The sequence below is a fragment of the Propithecus coquereli genome, unplaced genomic scaffold (assembly GCF_000956105.1).
Source record: "Propithecus coquereli isolate 6110/MARCELLA unplaced genomic scaffold, Pcoq_1.0 Scaffold28, whole genome shotgun sequence".
NCBI classification, from domain to species: domain Eukaryota; kingdom Metazoa; phylum Chordata; class Mammalia; order Primates; family Indriidae; genus Propithecus; species Propithecus coquereli.
The window spans coordinates 9,889,125-9,909,960 of record NW_012148396.1 but is presented as its reverse complement, the minus strand read 5'-3'; the positions used below and the strand labels follow the sequence as shown (position 1 = coordinate 9,909,960).

At 55.0% G+C, this 20,836-nt stretch overlaps 1 protein-coding gene across 1 annotated transcript in view; it reads left to right on the top strand.

The window, feature by feature from the left end:
* SLC45A4 (solute carrier family 45, member 4) overlaps positions 1-20,096 on the top strand; it is a 44,419-nt gene extending 24,323 nt beyond the window's left edge. The window contains exons 2-7 of the mRNA XM_012647938.1: positions 9,996-10,184; positions 12,136-12,315; positions 12,887-13,959; positions 14,713-14,812; positions 16,007-16,218; positions 19,560-20,096. Coding sequence (XP_012503392.1) covers positions 9,996-10,184; positions 12,136-12,315; positions 12,887-13,959; positions 14,713-14,812; positions 16,007-16,218; positions 19,560-19,925 — 2,120 coding nt within the window. The 3' untranslated portion in view covers positions 19,926-20,096. The remainder of the gene's footprint in view (positions 1-9,995; positions 10,185-12,135; positions 12,316-12,886; positions 13,960-14,712; positions 14,813-16,006; positions 16,219-19,559) is intronic.
* Positions 20,097-20,836: the final 740 nt, after the last annotated feature.

The following is a 20,836-nucleotide window of genomic DNA, read 5'->3' as shown; positions in this document are numbered from 1 at the left end:
TCCTGAGCTGGGTATGAGCTCAGCATTTTCTAGGAACGGAGTGGGGGGTGCAGGCGGGAAGTGGGAGCCTGCGGGGGAGGGAGAAGAGGTCTGGCATAGGCTGACCCAGCCAGTGAGTAGGGTAGGGCCTTGCAGGTGGTGGGCAGGAGGTTGGACTTTATCCAAGGGCACCAGAAGTCATGGCAGGCGTAAGCAGTACAGGGACATCCTCTCATTTAGGTTTTTTGATGATAACTCTGGCTGTAAGGTGGTGGGTGGGTTGTGGAGGGACAGGGAGGAAGCAGGGGACAGTTGGAAGCCTGCTGTGTGCAAATATACCTCTACTTGTAAAAGTGCTGCTCTTTTAAGGGCACCAAGGAGTTAACCAGGTACCAGGTCAAGGGGAGAAGGAACAGTGCTTCATGCATAGGCAGCAATGTGTGCAAAAGCTTTGTGGTCGGGAGGAGCTATGGAGACAAGTGCCAGCTGGGGACGAGTAGCCAGTAAGGCCAAGAACACCTGGCCATGCGTGACCATGGGGTCCTGCCGCATGAGTGCTGGATGCTGGAGTCTTTTCTCTGAGTTGGGCGACCCCAAATGAAGTCTAAATGTGGGGCAGCAGATGAAGAGACAGGTTCTGGATGTGTTGAATTTGAAGAACTTTCCTTCCTCTTCTGCAAGGCCTGGGCAGCTGTTGGCTTGTGGGACTGAGGAACCCACGCAGCTGTGAGGGGCAGGCAAGGGTGTGGCTGACTTTGGCCCTTGAGTTTAGGCAGGGGCTACGGGGCATGCCGTGCACTTTGTGCTCTCCAGGAAGCTCCTAGAATCTTGAGCCGAGAGTCGTACAATTGCTCGTACAACTACGATAACATCACTTTGTCATCGCGAAGATGTTTTCTTGTTGCAACGTCTGTTTTAAAGAACCATGAGGATGGGCGGTTGTGTTAATAGGGCAGAGAGCAACCGACGTTTCAGCCCGCAGCAGGCCACGTTCCTGGGGGCCAGCGGGCGAGGAAAGATCCCCGAGAGCTGGGCATCAGGCCAGCGCTGGGACAGCAGAGAAGCAGAAGATTCCCCCTGGCTTTCTGGAGGGTCAGTGTCCTGCTTGGGTCTGGCCAAGTGCATCTAGCTGTGTGACTGAGGCCCCCCCCAGAGGTGCAGGGTGGGTGGGGCTGGGCCACTTAGTCACTGGAAACCAAGCCCAGCCTCAGGGCCAACCTAATGGTGCAGTCAGTAAGTTTGAAACCTGCCATTTCAAAACTGTTGTCTCCATCCACAATCATTCAGTCTGATGTGGTGTGGTAAGCACCGGCCCCTTCATGGCTACCCTCCCCTCAGTCCACACGCAGGGAGCACTTAGCATGGAGGAACCCAGCCTCAGGGCACCTGTTAGCACCACACAGCTGCCCCTCAGGACTCAGCCCCCGAGGACTCCCCCTCTGATGCTGAGGGAAGTGACGGGCAGCCCGGCCCTCCCTGGAGCAGCAGCCTGCGGGCACATCCCGTGTCTCAGGTTCCGGTTCCTCCCGGGAAAGCCCAGAGAGGAGCCCCAGGGCCTGTCTCATGTCCAGACCCCTTTGCAGCCCCCAACTTGACCTGCACACGGTTCTGGAGTCATCCCTGGACCTCTGGGAAGGGGCTGGTGGGCCACAGGTGGGGGTGCAGAGGTGGCCTGTGTGGCGGCAGCTGGTGGCAGCCCCAATCCCCTTCACCTTGGCCGCCAGGACCTGCTGGAAGTGCAGCCCAGAGAAAGTACTGGACTTGCTTCCTCCTTTGTCATCCCTCCTTCCCACCTTCCCATGGCTCTGCTGATTCTGGAATGTTCCTTGCAGCTCCCCCCCCAACCCCGGGCAGAGCCCCATTGCCAGGGAGCCCTAGAGTGGGAGCCCCCGCCCTTGGGGCCTCACCACGCACAGGTGGCTGAGCCTTGCGCACCCGACCCATGGCGGCACCCGCTCTTTTCTCGGCTGTGGCCCTTCGCGCGGCCACTTCATCCACTTTAACTCATCAGAGGTCACCTAAGGGTGTTAAGCATTTCCCACGAGGAACTCATGCTCCTGCATTTAAGGTTATCATGAGATTTTGTCTGAGAATACAAACATGTCTTGACGCGGAGGCTTTGTCTATTGAGAGAAAGAATGTGAGTTCCTATTCCCGTTTCAGGTCTTTTGTTAAACATTTATAGGCAGCTTTCCCGTTCTCCCCGCCCCCTACCACAGAAGTACCAGTTTGTCACACACGGCTGTGAACATAAGCCCGCACGTGACCCCAGCGTCGCCGTGACCTCACACAGCCCGCGGCCGAGCAGTGACACAGTGTTTCCTGTGAACGGGGAGCCTTCCTGGTCCCACCATTGTTGTTCAACTCTTGCCTGGGAAAAAAACAAACGTTATTTACTGGGACCAGCGTCGTGTTTGTTTGGAGCCTTGCTGGGAAATGCCATGTCCGAGGCGTCCCTGTGGCAGCCCTGGCCGCGGCGGGGAGACAAGTTCCCACTGCCTCGGGGTGCCCCCAGCCCCTGCCACAGGGCTGGAAGAGGGTGATTTTTCCCACTAGCCTGCTTCAACAAAGAGCTGTCGCCTTGCTACTCGGGGCTGTGCCTGCAGCCCAGCACTGTGGGCACCCGTGCAGCCTCTGTCCCATGACTGTGACTTGTTAGCTCAGGTGCAGGGGATTGAGACAGAGGCCTGATATCCTGATGGGCTTGACCTTTCTTTGCCACCTAGATTGTACTTTCAGGCAGGTCAGGGACAAAGACCCCTGCTGGTCCCGTTTACCCTCTTGGGCTCGTCCTTCCTCCTTGGCCTGACTAGCTGGTGGCCTCTACAGCCTATGTGAACCCCCAGGCATGCCTCACAGCCCCCTGCCCTGCTTACCCCAGCCACGTACCCTGTGGCTGTCGTGGGGCATAGCTGTCCTGCTAGGTGCACCCCTTCCAGGGAGAGAGTGTGGGGCGGCCACTGGGCACATGTCCCCGAGTTGCTGAGCGCAGAGGAGCCTGCAGAGCAGCCAGGCCTCAGGCACACGTGGTCTGCTGGTTGGGGGCACAGCCTGTGGACCTAGGCCCTGCTCTACCGCATGGTTGCTCTGTGGCCTGTGCCTCAGTTTCCTCGCCTGCAAGGTCAGAGCGTAGGCACCTGCCTACTAGGGAGGACATTTCACTACAGTGGAGCGCAAGCTCACCCCAGTCACCCTGAGCTTACACATCAGCATTGAGGGGGCGTCCTGACTGGGGGGATGCGCGTGATTCTCACAGCAGCTGCAGGGAAGGGGAAGTCGGCGCAGGTGACACCCCCCGCTGTGGAGTCTGGACCGCTGGGCACCTTCCCCGGGTTGTCTTGGAACGCACGGGGTGCCAGTCCTGGTACAGAGGCCTTGGGTGTCCGAGGGGCGGGGGCAGATGGACAAAGGGAGCCCGAGGCTGTTGGACCTGGCCAGAGTCTCGCTGAGGCCGGGCAGCAGGTTCCACCCAGCACCCCACCACCCCGAGTTTTAAAGCTAAAATCACGATACCAGGCCAGGAAGAGCCATTGAAGGCCTCTAAGCACCCAAGTCCACGGCAGCTGTGTGCTTTGAAGAGGCTTCCTGCGCGTCTCAGGGCAAGGTGGGCACAGGGCTGAATTAATGGGGATCGGAGAGGAGATTGGGAGGCCTAACCCAGGGCTGGGGGCAACACGGGAGGAGAGACAGGTGTCAGGAGTCACAGGCGTGAGCAGGGCAGGGCCAGGTGGCTGTGGGAGCCTGAGCTGGGGCGGGGGAGGGCTGTGGGTTGTGGAGCCAGCCAGCACCTGCCACTTAGGTGAGCAGGGCACTGGGGATGCCCCAGGGCAGTGCGGGGTCGGGGGAGGGTGAGCAGCCCCAGGAATCCCTATGCAGTAGCATCTTCACACAGCGCCTGGTCAGAGTGTCTGCCTCACGCCAGGCACAACGCCAGGTGGGCCGGTGGTTGTGCCAGCACTCTCTGCCCTTGAGGGGCTCAGGGCCAAGCCCAGGAAATAAAGACTGGCTGTGTAGGCAGGTAGGTGGCACTGGTGACCTCAAGGACAGTTTCAGGGGCGAGCTGCAGGCAGGACCCAGTCCACAGTAGGTGGAGCCGGTGGTAGGGGGTGCAGGGAAGCCACATGGACCGTAACTGGGGGAAGACGCCCTCTCACTGTGACAGCACATGGTGCTCGTGCAGGCTGGAGCTCTAGGGGGGCTGGTGGGGCAGAGGTGGAGAGGTGTCCACAGGACCACCGAGGGTCTGAGCTGGGTGGGGCAGCCGCTCCACCACCACCCCGTGCCCTCTCTCCTCTTGTCCGCAGAGGTTAGAAGCCTCTCTGTGGCTGGTCTGTGTATGGTCAGCATTTTTCCTTTGTGGCAGGTGGGCTTCGTCCCTCACCTGCAGTCTGTCCTCGCCTTTCCGAGACCCAGCCAGAGCTCAGGGCAGTGAGTGCTGCCTCTTGATGGTGTCTTTCTGGACAAGCAGAAAGACCCATTTCTGAATTCATACTTAAATTATGTGACCATTCCATTTCAATTGCTTGGCTGTCCTCATGAAGGAATGACGAAATGTCCCGGCTCCTTTCTGTGACCTCTGCCTACAGTCACCCCTCAGGCCTTCCTGGCCAGATCTGAGTCATTATAGACAGGGGCACTCGTGGGTGTGGTGCCTGTGGAGGTCTCGGGCGGGGACCAAGACTCACTGGGAAGAAGCTGCTGGGGTGGGCAGCCTTTCCAGCCTACGCAGAGGCATACGCACCACTCAGGGTGCTGCATTTGAACTTCAAGACTCTGGCACGCTGGGTGAGCGCACTAAGCCGTGGTCTTGTCTGTGCATCCGTCTTCCCTGCGCGTTGCAACTTCTCAGAGCAGCAGCAGCACCTTCCAAGAGGCACACGCTTGCCAGCAGGTGCCGCAGCACCCAGGAGTGTAAACGCTGCTTCCTGAGCCGCCCCGTCAGCCTATGAAGTGCCGGAGCGGAGCAAGGCTGTTCCCCTGCACTGGCTGTTGTGTGGTGTGGCTGAGGTGCTGGGGCAGCTGACCGCTCGGGATGCCTTCTGTGTGTCTGTGGACGGGGAGCTCTCCTGGGGCCACGCCAGGCCCCTGCTCTGCCCATGGCTCCTCTCCTCTGGGTGGTGCGTGGCCTTGTTTTCAAAGGAGCATCTCTTCCTCCTCACTGTGTAGAGTCCCTTCCACACGGCTGTCCCAGCTGACACACAGCCTGGCACATTGTTGCGTAAGTTAGAGAATAGTTACGGACAGGTGGGTCTTTCGTGACTTGGCCCTGTGGCCTCTGAGTGCTTGGTTGCAGCAGCAGTGACTGACGTAGAAGGAAGCGCTTAGCACTGTCTGTGCCCGTCCAGACAAGCTGGCGAATCTTCAAGGACCAACTTCAGCCTTGTGATTTCCTCTCTGCCTTATTGATCTGCCACCCATTAGAGAGGCAGAAGTTGAGGCTGGAGCTTCTACCAGTGAGCGCGGCAGATCAGAATCATTACAGACAGAGAGGCACTTGGTGCAGCGCCTGCCTGTGGAGGTCTCGGGGTGGGGCGGGGGGATCTTGTCTGTACCCCATTCCCTGATTCCAGCTCGCCCTCCGCCAGCCCACTCTGCCTTGTCCCTCCCCCGCTCCCAGCTGACTGCAAGTGCCTCCATCCTGCAGGGCGGCAGGGACTTTGGGGTAGAGGTGTCAGCTCCCACCTTCAGACCCCAGTAGGACTCATACGGCCCTTCTGCCTGGCCATGGTGCCAGGAGCAGAGAGACAGGTGAAGCGGAAGGTGGCTGCACCCAGGCAGAGGGGGGGACCATCGTGTGAGCAAGCCTCTTCTCTGAGCTTTCATTTCCTCACCAGTGAAGTGGGGATAACGACACAGGCCTCACTGGGTGTCCAGGGATCAAATGAGATGCAGCCGTGCTCTGTGAGTTGCATCAGTTGTCCTCAGAGGGACGTGGGAAGCTGTCCCCTGCACCAGCGAGCTGCAGCCTACCCTCTGGACTGTGCCAGTGGCTGCAGCTCACCCCCTCCCACACCCGTCACATGGCCTGTGCCGCCCTCTACCCTCCTGCATGGTGAGCCCACTGCGGACAGGCAGGGCAGCATGGGGCGCAGCACAAGCTGGCAAGTTGCCAAACGAGATGCTTTGGTTCAGTAGGTGGCTTTTGCATTCCTACTGGAGATCTAGCAGGGAACAAGGCATGCATGGCCCCTTTCTCAGGAGCTTCCAGGTGACAAAGCCAGGCAGAAAGCAGCCGATTACGACATCTTGTACAGGGAAACCAATGCCATCTGTCTGGCAGAGCTGTTATGAGGATCAAGAGAAATAATGACTCACGTAGCCATTCAGACCCTGCCAATAGCTCGTGCAGAACAACCTTTCTGCAGTGAAGGTTCCGGATTCCAGGTAGAATGTCAAAACAACTGCCTGGAGCACTGGACAGCAGCAAGGAAATGGGGGTCTGGAGGGAGGCAGACAGCTGGAAGGAGGGGCAGGCATGGCAGGTTTCTCGCTTTCCACAGCCTTCAACCTGCAGGCTGGCCTTAGTTGATGCCACGCAGGGTGGCTGAAGCTTGGACAGATTCCTGCACTCTTACTGTCTCAAAGAACCTCAGGGAAGAATTAGAATCAAACCCCGTGTATAAACTCTGCTATCTCTGGCCAATCCCCGAAATATGCATTTATCGGACAGATTTCCAGCAGCTCAACAAAAGCTAAAAGAGAGTTGAACAGAGATTTCTGTCTCTGCCACTGCAGGAAGACAGAGTTTTTTTTAATTCAAGTCCAGCCAGGTTAACTATCTGTTAAATAAAAATATCAACACACGTCAAGGGGCTGTGAAGGAAAGGAGAAACCCTGTAACACATCACTCACTACGGGTAGGATACAAGTCAGTATTACTAGACGATTTTTACAAAGGAAAGAAAAGGTGACCCTTGCTCCAGAGAAAAAAGGAAGCAATGGAGAATGACCCCCCAAGGCGATGGCTCATGTTGGAATCATCAGACAGACATACACAGCCAGGCTCAAGGACGTAAAGGGAAACACGCTCATAATGAAAAGTAGGAAACGCCAGCAGAGAAATAGAAGCTACAGAAAGAGAACCACATGGAAATTTAGATCTGAAAAATACAATATCTGAGATAAAAAATTAACCAGGTGGGATTCAGAACAGATTGGAGATGACAGAAGACAGAGTCAGTGGACTTAAAGATTAATCAGTAGAAATTATCTAATCCGAAGACCAGAGAGAACAAAGAAACAGAGGGACAGTATCAGAAGGTCCCCGTGTGTGTGACTGGATCCCAGGAGAGAGGAAATAGAGAATGGGCATAACCGTCTCTGAAGTCAGACATAACTGAATTTTTCCTAAATGTGGCGAAAGCCATAAATCTACAGATTCATGAAGCCCAGGGAACCCCAAGCAGGGTAAATGTAAAGAAACCCTTACTTAGGCTCGTCACAGTCAAACTGCTGAAAACCAACAATGCGGAGACCATCTTGAAAGTGGCCAGAGAGACAAAGATATGTTTCCTACAAGGGAGCAGTCACGTGAATGACTTCAGCGGCCTTTTCAGAAACAGTAGCGTCCGGAAGATAGTGGGCCTACATCTTCAAAGTCCTGGGGTGGGGAGAATTAATCTGGAATTCTGGATCCAGCAAAAATATTCTTTAAGAATAAAAGAGTAATAAAGAGGTTTCGGAAAAAAAACCTAAGAGCATTTCCCTTCAGCAGATCAGCTCTGTAAGAAATGCTAAAGAAACTAAAGAAAATTCTTCTCCTTAAGGGAATTGATATCAGATGAAAAATCAGATTTTTCAAAATGGCAGGAGAAATTCTGAAAATAGTAAAGTGGTTTGGGTCAGGTCGACAAGCATTTGCGCTCTCTGTGGGTCCCAGGTCCCATGAGGCACCAGACTGGGGTGGGGCCCTCCAGGGAGGCACAGTCCCTCGGGAGCACAGGCGGCCTCATACAGGGTGGGAAATGCAGGAGCTGGGGTGCCCAGGGCAGGCAGGCACCGTGGGCAGGGGAGCAGGAGGGGCGTGGGCGCCTCCTGGGTGGATGACAGCCCCGCCCAAGGAGTTTGAGCAGTGGCAGGAGGGGGTGCCCCAGGCAAGGAGGTTAGAATAGGTGAGGTGCTACAGGAGACCCTCCCCTGTGGGGGCCAGGACCCAAGGACAGCCTCCAGCAGGGAGGCGTGCTGCACACATGTGCTGCAGCCCCGCAAGGAGCCACCGATCCCCAGGCTTGCTGGCACTTACTGGTAAAGTTGTGACACATATGAAAAACCAACAAGACTGGGAGTCTGTGTGTGCTAGAGAAATAATGCTTTCCCGTCTTTCCGAGATTTCCACTGTTGGACGTGCTAAATAGTTTTGATAAAGAGCCGTTTCTGAGAAATAGCTATATATTAATATGTATTAATAACATATATCATATATTATTAAATGTGGGCAGGTCGCTGCGGCCCACGGCAGCCGTTGCTTTCCTCTTTGCACAACCTGTGGCGAAAGGCGAGGACCCTGCGCCTGCCGTGCAAGTCCCAGCCCGTGCAGAGGAACACACTCAGCAAACTGCTCGTTTCCTGAAACATCAGTACTTCTGCTGACTTCAAATAGGAGTAAAACTCAACCTTCCTGAAGCTCTGCGTGGTGTAAAGGTCAAAGCAAACACCTTGCATTCCCAGCTGATGCATAAATATTTTAATGGGCACATTAGCACTGATTTTGAAAGGCGCTTCCCTCCTCCTTTGAAAACGATTTCCTCCTCCCACACAAGTTTGTTTTTCTTACTAGTTCAACACAACATTCCACTTCTCAGCGCCTTTGGCAGCATAGAACACTGGCCAGATGAATTGCTGGCGCGCCAAAGCACCTTTATTCTTTAAGTCAGTGTTTTATTGAAGTACGACATGGACAGGTGCACAGAGCCTGTCTCCCACTGGATAAGTGTCAGCAAGTGACGATGTGAGGCAACCATCCAGATCGAGGGCACACGTCCCTCCAGTCACTGCCCCTCCCGAGGGCCACCAGCCCGCGACTGCAACAGCAGAGGTTCCTTAATGTGCCCATGGACGTCACATAGTGGGCATCACTCAGCATGTGCTTGCCTGTGTCTGGCCGCCTCCCTTCACATTGGGAGCGACATTCAGCCACGCTGTTGCCGTGGCTGCAGCTTGTGCAGTCTGGTTGCAGTGTGGTACTCCAGCGTGTGGCTGGCTGTCATTGTTAGTCATCGTTTATTCGTCCAGCTGCTGGTGGGCATCCGGGGTTGTGTGATAGGGAGGCAGTGTGTAGATGGGGGGCAGCAACATAGAGTTTGAAATGAGGCATCGCTGGGTTAAATCCTGTGCTACCACTTTCTAGCTGTGTGGCCTAGGGCAGGTTACCTAACCTCTCTGAGCTTCAGGTTCCCCATCTGTAAAACAGGCACAGTCACCCCTGCCTCCCTGGGCAGTTAGGAAGGTTCAGTGTGAGAGTGACTGGTGAGCGAAGCTGCGACACCTTGGCTGCAGCTAGACACACCCTTGTGCCACCCCCAGCCCTGCTTAGTGGCCACTCAGAGCAGCCACTGCTGGGGTAATAGAGCCCCGTGTTGGCTGTGTGGACCTTCTGTGGGACCCGCTGTGGCACGTTTCCAGCCAGTGAGATCCAGAAGTTGTGGAATCTTGGTAGCTCTCTGAAGCTGCTGTTTCTGTCCCCTCTCTTGGTGTCTACCATCTGTGTCAAGGGATGGTGGCCCCAGGCCTGCTGCCCGAGAGGGGGTCTTCAGCCGCGCCCTGAGGCCCTTGCCAGCACCAGTATGGAGGAGTCTCAGCCTCCTGTGTGCAGCCCTGGGCCAGGTGCCCTCCAGGCGTGCGCGTGTCCTGGCCACCTGATGCCTACCAGTTAGGGTCTGGCTGATTTCAGATCACTCGGAGTTGCAGGAAACAGAAAGTCTGCCCTGAGATCACACAGAAGTACCCATTGTCTGGTGCTTCTGGAGCCCGGCCGGCGTGTGGCACTTGCGTGTGTGACGGTCCTTGTGTCCTTGCAGGCCTTCCGGAGCAGTACTACAGCCTCACCTGGTTCCTGAGCCCCGTCCTTGGCCTCATCTGCACGCCTCTCATTGGGTCTGCAAGTGACCGGTGCACTCTGAGCTGGGGCCGCCGGCGACCTTTCATCCTCGCCCTGTGTGTGGGTGTTCTCTTCGGTGTTGCACTTTTCCTTAACGGCTCTGCCATCGGTAAGTGTGTCTCTGCCACGCTGTGGATCCAAACATGCGAACGGCAGGTCCTGACCCGGGTGCCTCTTCACTCACTCAGACGTGTGTTGGTCAGTCGCTGGGGCTGGGGCCTCCGGGGGCCGCTTGGCGGTGACCACCCCGCAGGCCCTCTTGGCAGCGCTGGAGCTGGCCCCACGTGGGAACGCCGGGGGGACCTGTTCACAGGGAAACGCTTCCTGTTGTGATCATTTGTTTTTAATGCGTATCTGACACCACGTCCTGTTTCCAGCATTATTTCAGAAATTATCTTTTCTTTTTTTGTTCTCCTTTTCTTAGACTTGGTATTGAAAATGTCCAGAACCTAGTTTGATATTTTTTTGTTTCATGTGCTCATGTTTTGCTTTGCCCTTTTTTGTTGTTTTGTTCTTAGTGAAAGCAACTGTATGTGGGAAAATATTTTTTGCCCTGAGGGCATCCATCAAAATTGTTAAAAACAAAACGTTATTTTCTGGCAGCAACTTTTCGAGAGGCAGGAACTTGCTCTGTTCTGAAATAGAGGAACTGGCCCCAGGTCTGCGTCCATTCAGATGGAAGTCGGGTTGTTGGAGCGTTCAGGAAGGGAAGCCCCAGAAACCCTTCTCTGCATGGCGAGCATTGTTCACTTCTCAGAGGCCTGGGTGGGGGCGGTTGGAGCTGTGGGCAGGCTTTGTCCCCTGCCCATCCCTGCCCAAGGTCACCTTCCTGAGTGACACCCCTTGTGTGGCCTTGTGCGGGGAGGTCTCTTCCAGCCAGCTGGTGCCTCTGATTCAGAATTCTGGGGTGCTGCTTCCCCGGCACCTGCCAGGCACGGTCCGGCTGGCTCTCTCAGCCGTCTGCGTCAGCTGAGAGCACCGCACTGCCTCCCCCCCACTCTTACTGAGGTGCAGAGAGAATGATGGGGCTTTCTCAAGGCTGTATCCTTGGGGTGGCCCTGCCCAGTGTGACCCCAGTGCCGAGAGGGGAGTTCCAACCCCGACATGGGCACTGTCTCGTGCCCGTGGTCTGAGACGGCCAGCAGGGCGCTCCTGGGCAGAAAGCCCCTTTCCTGCGCTCCTGCAGGATGGTGTGTCTGTGTGAAGACTCTTCACAGCACTTTGGGGGGGGCCTGGGTCCCAGCCCGCAGCCCCCACTGCTCTGACCTTTGTCACGAGGGCACCACTTGCCTCACTGGCGGTAGATGGAGACCTAGGTTTCAGTTCGCCCATCAGGATTCGTAATGTGACCTCTGAGTTCACACCTGGGGCAGACTCACCTGCGGCAGGTGATATGTGGTGTGTGAGGACAGCTGCTTTCAGGTGCTCATGCCCCATTCCAAGAGGACCCACAGGTGAGGCGAGGCCACTTGCGTCTTGCTCTTCAGAGCCACGTCTCCTGGAGCCCAGCTGCTCAGAGGACTGGCTGGAAAAACTCCTGGGATTCTGGGCGTCATTTCCTTTCAGATCTAGACTTCTCCAGGGTACCACGCAGTGGGCCCAGGGGTGGCCGGACATCTTGGGTGAGCCTGACCTTGGAGTGTCGCCAGCGTTGCCCTCCCAAGGTTAATTCCCTCAAGTAGCGTGCATGGCTGCGCTCCCACGTGCGGACGCCAAGTTAGTGCTCCCAACACAGCCGTCATCCTCTTTGTGGTAGTGGGGCTAGAAAGGACCATTCGCCCCTTTTCTGTTTTAAAAACGTAAAGGCTGATGAGCTTTTGGACGTCCCGTGAACTGCTAGCGTGAACAGGGAGAACAAATAACCCTGCAAACCACAGGAATAGGAAAAGCAGAACCCACTTTCTTGACCCAGAGTCCAAGGCAAAGGATCTTGTTGTCTTCCTGGTGTGGACGGGGCTGGCGTGGTTTCCTGGGCCGTCTCCCTTCAGGTGACAGTTTGCTTTCAGGAGCCTGAGCCGGCCGGCGTGCAGGTCTGACGGCCTCCCCTGTGCTCCCTGCAGGTTTGGCCCTCGGCGATGTCCCCGGCCGGCAGCCCATCGGCATTGTCCTCACAGTGCTGGGGGTGGTGGTCCTGGATTTCAGCGCCGATGCGACCGAGGGGCCCATCCGTGCCTATCTGCTGGACGTGGTGGACAGCGAGGAGCAGGACATGGCCCTCAACATCCACGCCTTCTCTGCCGGTAAAGCACGGCCTGGGCAGGGTGGCTGGGGACGACCGCCGGTCCTCCCTCCTGAGGCCAGCACTGCGCATCATGTGCACTCCGTCCCTCCGTGCGCGGCTCCCGTGCAAACTGGCAGGCGTGGCAGGGCTGGGGTCTTAGGGCTGGAAGGTAACCAGGGGTGTCCCCTCCTTGCCACTGAGCAAGACCAGAGGACTGAGGATCTGCGAGGGGGGAGTGGGCCCAGGCGTGCCTGGGTGGCGTGCTCGCCAGGTGGATGGGCCCTTCAGCCTGCAGTTTCCACGTCCAGTGGGTGAAGCTTAGGAGTGGCATTCAGTACAGAGAGGCATGTATTGGGGGTGCCTTGTGTCCCATCCTGGTGTTAGTCTGCCCTTAATTTATTAAGCAGAAAGTCTGTCAGGCGAGAATCATCCAGCCTGGGGGAAGGTGGAGGTTCTTGTTTTGTTTTCCTACCGTTTCCCTTCTCCTCCCCGAAACTTGTGTCCTGACTGAGTGCGGCCCTGCCCCCGTAGGAGGGCGAAGCCCTTCCAGAGCTGCCCCGCCTGCTCACTGGTGCTTCTCCCTCCCGCAGGCCTGGGCGGGGCCGTGGGCTACGTGCTGGGCGGGCTGGACTGGACGCAGACCTTCCTGGGCGACTGGTTCAGGACGCAGAACCAGGTGCTCTTCTTCTTTGCCGCCATCGTGTTCACGGTGTCTGTGGCCCTGCACCTCTTCAGCATCGAGGAGGAGCAGTACAACCCACAGCAGGAGCGCAGCGCCGAGGAGGATGCCCTGCCCGCCAAGCTGGGCTGCGCCCACCCCGCCACCACCCGCCTCGGCGCCCTGGACGGGGGCGAGCAGTACGGCGCCGTGCCCACGTTCCCCGATGAGGTGCAGTCGGAGCACGAGCTGCCCCTGGACTATCTCGACGTGGACATCGTGCGGAGCAAGAGCGACTCTGTGCTGCACATGCCGGACGCCACACTGGACATGGAGCCCGAGCTGCTCTTCCTGCACGACATCGAGCCCTCCATCTTCCACGACGCCTCCTACCCCGCCACTCCATGCAGCACCAGCCAGGAGCTGGCCAAGGCCAAGCTGCCCCGCCTGGCCACATTCCTCAGGGAAGCTGCCAAGGAGGATGAGACCTTGCTTGATAATCACTTGAACGAAGCTAAAGTCCCAAACGGAAGTGGCTCCCCCCCAAAAGATGTCCTCAGCGGCTACAGCAGAGTGGACATGAAGGCCTCAGCCACGTCTGGCTCCATGAGGCGGCGGAGGCACATGTTCCGCCGGCAAGCCTCCAGCACCTTCTCCTACTACGGCAAAATCGCGTCCCATTGCTACCGCTACCGGCGGGCCAACGCCGTGGTCCTGATCAAGCCGTCCCGCAGCATGAGCGACCTGTACGACATGCAGAAGCGGCAGCGGCAGCGGTGCCGGCACAGGAACCAGAGCGGGGCCACCAACTCCAGCGGGGACACGGAGAGCGAGGAGGGGGAGAGCGAGACCACCGTGCGCCTGCTGTGGCTGTCCATGCTGAAGATGCCCAGGGAGCTGCTGCGGCTGTGCATCTGCCACCTGCTCACCTGGTTCTCCGTCATCGCCGAAGCCGTGTTCTACACCGACTTCATGGGCCAGGTCATCTTTGAAGGGGACCCCAAGGTGAGTGCCCAGCACCTGAGCAGGGTTCCCACTTCTGTAAGCTGGGTGGGGTGGCCCTCCCTCCCCCAGCCTGGGCAGTGGTGACAGCGTGGTGCACTGAGAGCGCTGGGGACTCTTCCACCACCACGCGCTGCCCGGGTGTGCGGGTGGGAGACATGCTGCAGGCAGCGGTTAGGGCGCACCTCCGTTGATGCGGGCAGGGGCTGTCGTGTGAGCTGCAGACAGGGGTGTGCGGTGGGGTCCGTGGTGAGCAGCTATGAGTGCCAAGTGCTAAACTCAAGTCTGAACAGGGTGTCACTGGGTAAGATAATGACCAGACTCAGCAGCTGGCTCTTCTGCTCCCGTGGTATCAGCCAGGCTCACACCTATGGCTGCGTTTGCCACGAGGGCTGAGGTGGCCTCAGGCCTCCTGTCCCCACGCAGCCCCTCCCCTTTCGCATCTCATCTGAGCTGCTGCCTGTGGCGGCTCGGAGGGGGCCAAGGTAGGGGTTGCAGGAGAGTCGCTTGTACAAGTGCAGACCAGCCCAGATTTGAGGGTTGGGGGCACAGACCTCACCTCTTGTTGAGGAGGTTGGCAGAGTCACCTCCCAGACATCTGTGGACTACAGGATATTAAAAACGATTTTCCAGATCTGACCTAGGCGTGGGGTTGACTCTGCTCCTGGAGCGTTTATCACTTCTCTTAAAGTAAATCACTTGTCTGTAACTGAAATGTAAAACACCCTCCTAAACCCTGTTCTCCTTCCGGAACAGGCCCCCTCCAACTCCACAGCCTGGCATGCCTACAATGCTGGGGTCAAGATGGGCTGCTGGGGCCTGGTCATTTACGCTGCTACCGGTGCTATTTGCTCAGGTAAGAGTCCTCCAGTCAGGTAAAGTGTCACGCCCTGGAGATCACTTAGCGACTGGAAACACGAGGGAACCCTGTGCCTTGGAAGGTGGAGGTGTCAGTCAGACCCTGGCCTCTGCCTGAATGGGGCCGCCCCTTGGGGAGAAGCCCTGGTTCTCGTGTCTCCTCATCTTAGCAGAAAGGTTGCTGCAGGCTGACCCCAGGAGTAGGGAGTCTGAGACCCCCTGGAGGCTGCCCTGCTTGTGCCATCCGGTGACGCTGCCCAACACTCGTGGTGCCTCTGTTTGGACATGCTGTCCTGGCCCTGCCCAGGCCATCCACAAAGATGGATGAAGAACTGACCCTTCCCGGAGCTCAGCCGGCAATCGGAGTGGTGGGAGGAGCAGGTCCCATCTGCCATGGGTAGGAGGCCCCTGCCCACAGGCGCAGCTGTGTCCTGAAGGGTGCGGCCAGGGTGCCAGGCTTCAGTCCCGGGAGCAGCACACCCAGGCTCACCGTCTAGAACTGGGCGTAACCATGGTCACAGGTTGCGTGTGGGCCGGGCTCGCCTGCCTGCCCTCTGAGCCGTGGAGGAGAAAGCCAGCTTCATTTTAGCCAGGCTAGATCTGAGGATGACCAGGGTCAGCGCCCTCGGGCAGCCAGCATGCCAATAAACAATGTTGTCACCGCTTTAACAGAAGAATTTTGGGAGAGAAATTCTCGGCAGAGCACCCTCCCAGAGGAGGTGGCATCTGAGCTACCAGGGCAGGAAGGGTGAGGGGAGACCAGAGAGGGACCCGTGAGAGTAACCAGTGACAGCACGTGTTCCTGAGGCAGGACTGCCTGGTGCCACCCGCTTCAGATGAGGTCATCCTGGCCTAGGGCCAGAGAAGGCTGCCGAGTGGGCGTGGATCAGCGTCCTGGCAGGTCAGGGAGGCCCCTGGATGCTGCAGGAAGGGCCGGGTTATGGGGTCTGGGACCAGGAAGGGCCGTGAGCTGCAAGTGTGTTCTGGGAACACGTGCAGCTGTGCCCTCCAGGACTGTGTGGTGGCAGGCAGAGCCAAGAGGAGGTGACACTTGTCTGTGCCTGAGTGGGCCCAGGTTCAGCCCGAGGAGGTAGGGGCTTGGGAGAAGGGAGGGAGTGGAAGGGGTCGTAGAGGGAGCCTGACAAGAATGAGCAGCTTGGTTACTGTCCCCTCCCTGTGGCCCTCTCTGCAGCCCTGCTACAGAAGTACCTGGACAACTACGACCTGAGTGTCAGGGTGATCTACGTGCTGGGGACGCTGGGCTTCTCCGTCGGCACGGCTGTGATGGCCATGTTCCCCAATGTCTACATCGCCATGGTCACCATCAGCACCATGGGCGTGGTCTCCATGAGCATCTCCTACTGCCCTTACGCCCTGCTGGGGCACTACCATGAGATCAAGGAGGTGCGTCTGCCGGGGGGCCGGGGTGGGCGGGCGACACAGCTCAGCACTTCATGGGTGGACATTCAAGACACATGTTGTCCCCCTCAGTCCTCACTTCTGAAACGGCCCCTGATGAATCCAACAGAGCTGCCACCTGCCCCCGGTCTGTCCCTGGCCACAAAATGTCTTCTCCTTCAGCCCCTGGGCCCGCCTACCACCTGCTTAGAGGTTTCCAGAGGCAGGCGCACTTCACTGGGTCTCGACTGGGGAGCTGGAGGCTGCCCCTGCCAGTCCAGTCCCCTCGATGCAGTTGTGGTCACATCCCCCGTGGGGGAGGGAGGCTGTAGACCAGCTCCGTCCAGTCGATGGGGTGAGCGCCACCCAGTGTGTTCACACCTCCTGGTAGCCACGTTTGAAAGGGAGAGAGGCTGGTGAAATCAATTTTAGTAGCATCTTTTATTTAACCCAATATATCTGAAACATTACTATTCCAACATGTACTCGATATAAAAAAGAATTGAGATGTTTCACATTCCCGCCAAGTCTTTGGTGTTCAGTGTTTGTTTTGCACGTGCAGCTCAGCTCAGATGAGTCTCGTCTCAAATTCTCAGTAGCCAGGTGCTGGGGCAGACCGCAGCTCTCACCCTGACCACTCTGAACTTTCAAAGAGAAAGGGAACAAAACCAAAAGGCCCTGTCTCTCTCTTCCCAGACCTAGTCTATGTTTATTCTTCCAATCTCTTTACATGAGTATTAAAGCAAATTTACTAAATAGGTGCATACCAGATAGAGCAGTAACATCTGAATAGCAGCATTGGTTTTCAAATAAACTTTTTAATTGAAGTCTAACGTAACTATCAAATTGGAAGGAAGAATACACTTATAAAACCAACCCTGACCAGAAAGAACAGTGTCAGGGCCCAGAAGCCCCCACACGCCCCCTCCCGCCTCCCTCCTACACCGTCTGCAACTCTTGCCTGTTTCTGAACTCCGGCTGCAGTGTGGCTCCATTCCCTGTGGCCCACTTGTGTGCTTGCTGGTGGCAGGACTTCATGCATTTTCACACCCGCTGCACGGCACGGTGTATAGGTCCATGCTGTTTTGATGGGCAGTGTGGGGCCAAGGAGGGGCCATTACAGCCGACACTGCCTTGAGCATTCACCAGCCCCGTGCCGTCTGTCACGCCTGCTTGCAGAGTCTTCACTGACGGTCTACGTGGAATAGATTGTGTGTGGTTTGAGGCAGAGCATCAGGACTCTTATTTTTTTCCCCACATGTGGACGTCCACATGTCCAGCACCACTCCCTGCAAAGATCGTCTGCTCTCACCCCACCCCCACCCCACTCTGCAGTGTCATCTTCATCATACAGCAGGTGTCTATGTTCCCGTGTTTCTGCTCTCTGTTCGCTTCCATGTCTGCTCTTGGACAAATGTTACACTGTCTTAATTAAAGTAGTTTTATAAAAGGTCTTGAAACTTGGTAGTGTAAGTCTGTTAGCTTTGTTCTTCAAGATTGTCTTGGATCTTCTCAACCATTTATTTTTCATCTAAACGTTAGACTCACCTTCTAGCCTTTTTAATCAAGATCAATTGGAGACAGTTAATAACTTTGTAGTACCAAGCCTTTCTACCCATGAATATGATATATCCTTCTGTTGTTAATTCTCATAGGTCATCTGTAGATTCTTAGGGAACCTTCTGCATATACAACCACATCATCTGTGTAAGGGAGTTTTATTTCTTCTCTTCTAATCCTTAATACATTTTATTTATTTTCTTTGCCTTCTTGCAATGGCTAGAACCTCCAATCTGATATTGAATAGAAGCAGTGACAGTGTGTTTGCTCTTTCTAACTCGGAAGGGAAGTACTTGATATCTTACTGTGAAGTCTGATACTTAACTTATATTTTTCTGGGAATTTGGGCATTTTTTTTCTGACCTTTCAGATGTATTGGCATTAAATTGTTCACAGTATTCTCTTATGATCTAATATAATAAAACCTAAGGGCAGAAATCATATGGAATATGTTCCCTGACCACTGGGTGATATCATCTTTCTCATTCCTGATATTAGTTATCTGAGAGTTTATCAGTTTTGTTTTCAAAGAACTTTTGGTATTCTCAAGCCTCTCTGGTGTATGTTTGCTTCACATTGTATTAATTACTGCTCTTTACTGTCTCCTACCTTCTATTATCTCGTGGTTTCATTTGCTGTTTCTCATTTCTTACTTTTTCAGCCTAATGTTTGCATTTGAGGCTAGTAATTTCCCTCTGTGCACACCTTTAGCTGTGCTCTACAAATTTTAATATATTGTGTTTTCAATCACTTCAAAGATTTTTTGAATTTTTTGTTGTGGTTTCTTTTTTGAACCATGAATTGTTTAGAAGTATGTTGATGAATTTCTAACATTTGGGGATTTTTCCATTGTCCTCAGTGGTCAGGGAACATATTCCATATGATTTCTGCCCTTAAAATTAACTGAGACTTCCTTCATGGCCCAGTATATCATGTGTTGATAAATGTTCCGTATGCACTTGAAAAGAATGTGTGTTCTGCACTTTGTGCTATGTCTGTGTAAATTAGGTCAAGTTTATTGATTGCTTAAATCCTCTATTCTTTTACTGCTTTTTGTCTACTTACTTTATGAAAGGTATATTAAAATCACCCACTGTGACTGTTGTACAATAAATGTAGGTGTGCACATTTAGAATTGCTTTGTTTTTTATCTTCTTGTTGAATTGACCTTTTTTTTCATAATCTCCAGGATAAAGTCATGTCCTTTGACAATGTTGTCTGATAAATCCTGTGTCTTTTTTTTTTCTTTTTTCTAAATCCACTTTCATGGCAAAATCCTGTGTCTTATAACAGTAGTATACACCAGTTTTCATTTGTATCTTCGTTCTATAAACACAAAGCTGCTCACTATTGCCATGGATGCAGCTGCTCTGTTGCATGTGGTCACCTGCAGTGATGCTGTTGGAAGCATCAGCATGGGCTAGAGCACCCCTGCCCTCCAGCCCCAGCCAGAGACCACGAGGGCAAGGGGATCGCCCTGTCTCAACCTACCACCACTCCTTGGGCTGGAGGCCAGGCTCCTGGGAGCACATGTCCTGACTGGGTCGATGAAGTTGCTTTCACTCCTATCCTCTCCTGTGATCTAGAACTTTGCCTTTGTTGCCTGCATGCTGCTGGGCAGGAGTTGGGGGCTGGGGGAGACTTAGGCAGGAGTGGTTGCCAAGAAGCTCAGCAGAAGATTTAAGTCTTGTTTCCAGACTTCTAGGTTAATACTCACACCACTGAAATGTTGGATGACGATTAACGTCTCCACGGCTGCTCATGCCCTGTGTTCTCTTCTCCCGCAGTATGTGCACCACAGCCCTGGGAACTCCAAGCGAGGCTTCGGCATCGACTGCGCCATCCTCTCCTGCCAGGTCTACATCTCCCAGATCCTGGTGGCGTCGGCCCTCGGGGGTGTGGTTGACGCCGTGGGGACTGTCCGTGTCATCCCCATGGTGGCCTCTGTGGGCTCTTTCCTGGGCTTCCTGACCGCCACGTTCCTGGTGATCTATCCTGAGGTGTCGGAGGAGGCCAAGGAAGAGCAGAAAGTGCTGTCCTCCCAGCCAGCCGGCGAAGGCGGGGCTGGCGGGGGCAGCGAGAAGCCCACCATCCTGAAGCTCACGCGGAAGGAAGGCCCGCAAGGACTGGTGGAGACGGAGTCCGTGGTCTGAGCCACACTCCCATTTACACACATCCGTCCAGGCTGGCGGGCGGGGTGGGGGTCCGGCCGCAGGTGGGAGCAGAGGCCCTGCAGGGCAGTCCACTTCCCTGTTGCAGACGCGGCGGCACAAACCAGAGTTTCTTCCCACAGCATAGTCAAAATTTAGTAGGCATAGGGTAGGTTTGAGCTACTAGGCAAAAATACCCACTAATTACTTTTTCAACAATTAAAAAATCATTTGAAATATTTTTTTAATTGAAAAAGCTCTTTAATTTCAACTCTGTCTTTTATTCTGCAGGTATATTATTCTGCATGTTTTTAACGTATAAAACATTTACAATATAGACAATAAGCAATTTAGAAAAAATAAGATTTTGCATTTCTAAAATTATAATTGAAAACAAAAGCTGACGTCCTCTGCTATATCTTTTCTGAATACTTCAGATAATAGTAGTGTAGTCAGCGACTAAAGTGTTTTTATCAATTTTCCTCTGTCGATGCCTTTTAGGTATTTGGACGTCTGTCAGATCTCATCACATTTGTTGGTGCTGCAGCTATTGGAGAGTATTTTTCTTTATGATTATTTTAGAAAAAAAAATTTTTTTTTCCACAATTGTGGTTTTCTTAGAAAAACAGCATCTCTTTTCCTCAGAGAGTTTGACAAATTGTGCCCAGGGTAACCCTGTTCTTGGGCAGCAGCCAGTGGTTGTGGCCACACACCAAAGCTGGGAGGAGGCAGGCCTTGGGCAGGAGACAGCAATTTGCAAGGGTGGGTTCCAGACCCCCTGCCCGGGGGGTGGGCCAGGGCAGGACACGAACTCTCAGATGAGCTACCCAGTGCGTGTCTACATCCAGACAGGGGACCCCGACCGTCTAGTCTGAAGCACTCTCCCAGGAGGCCAGGCGGCCCCTCCAGACCCT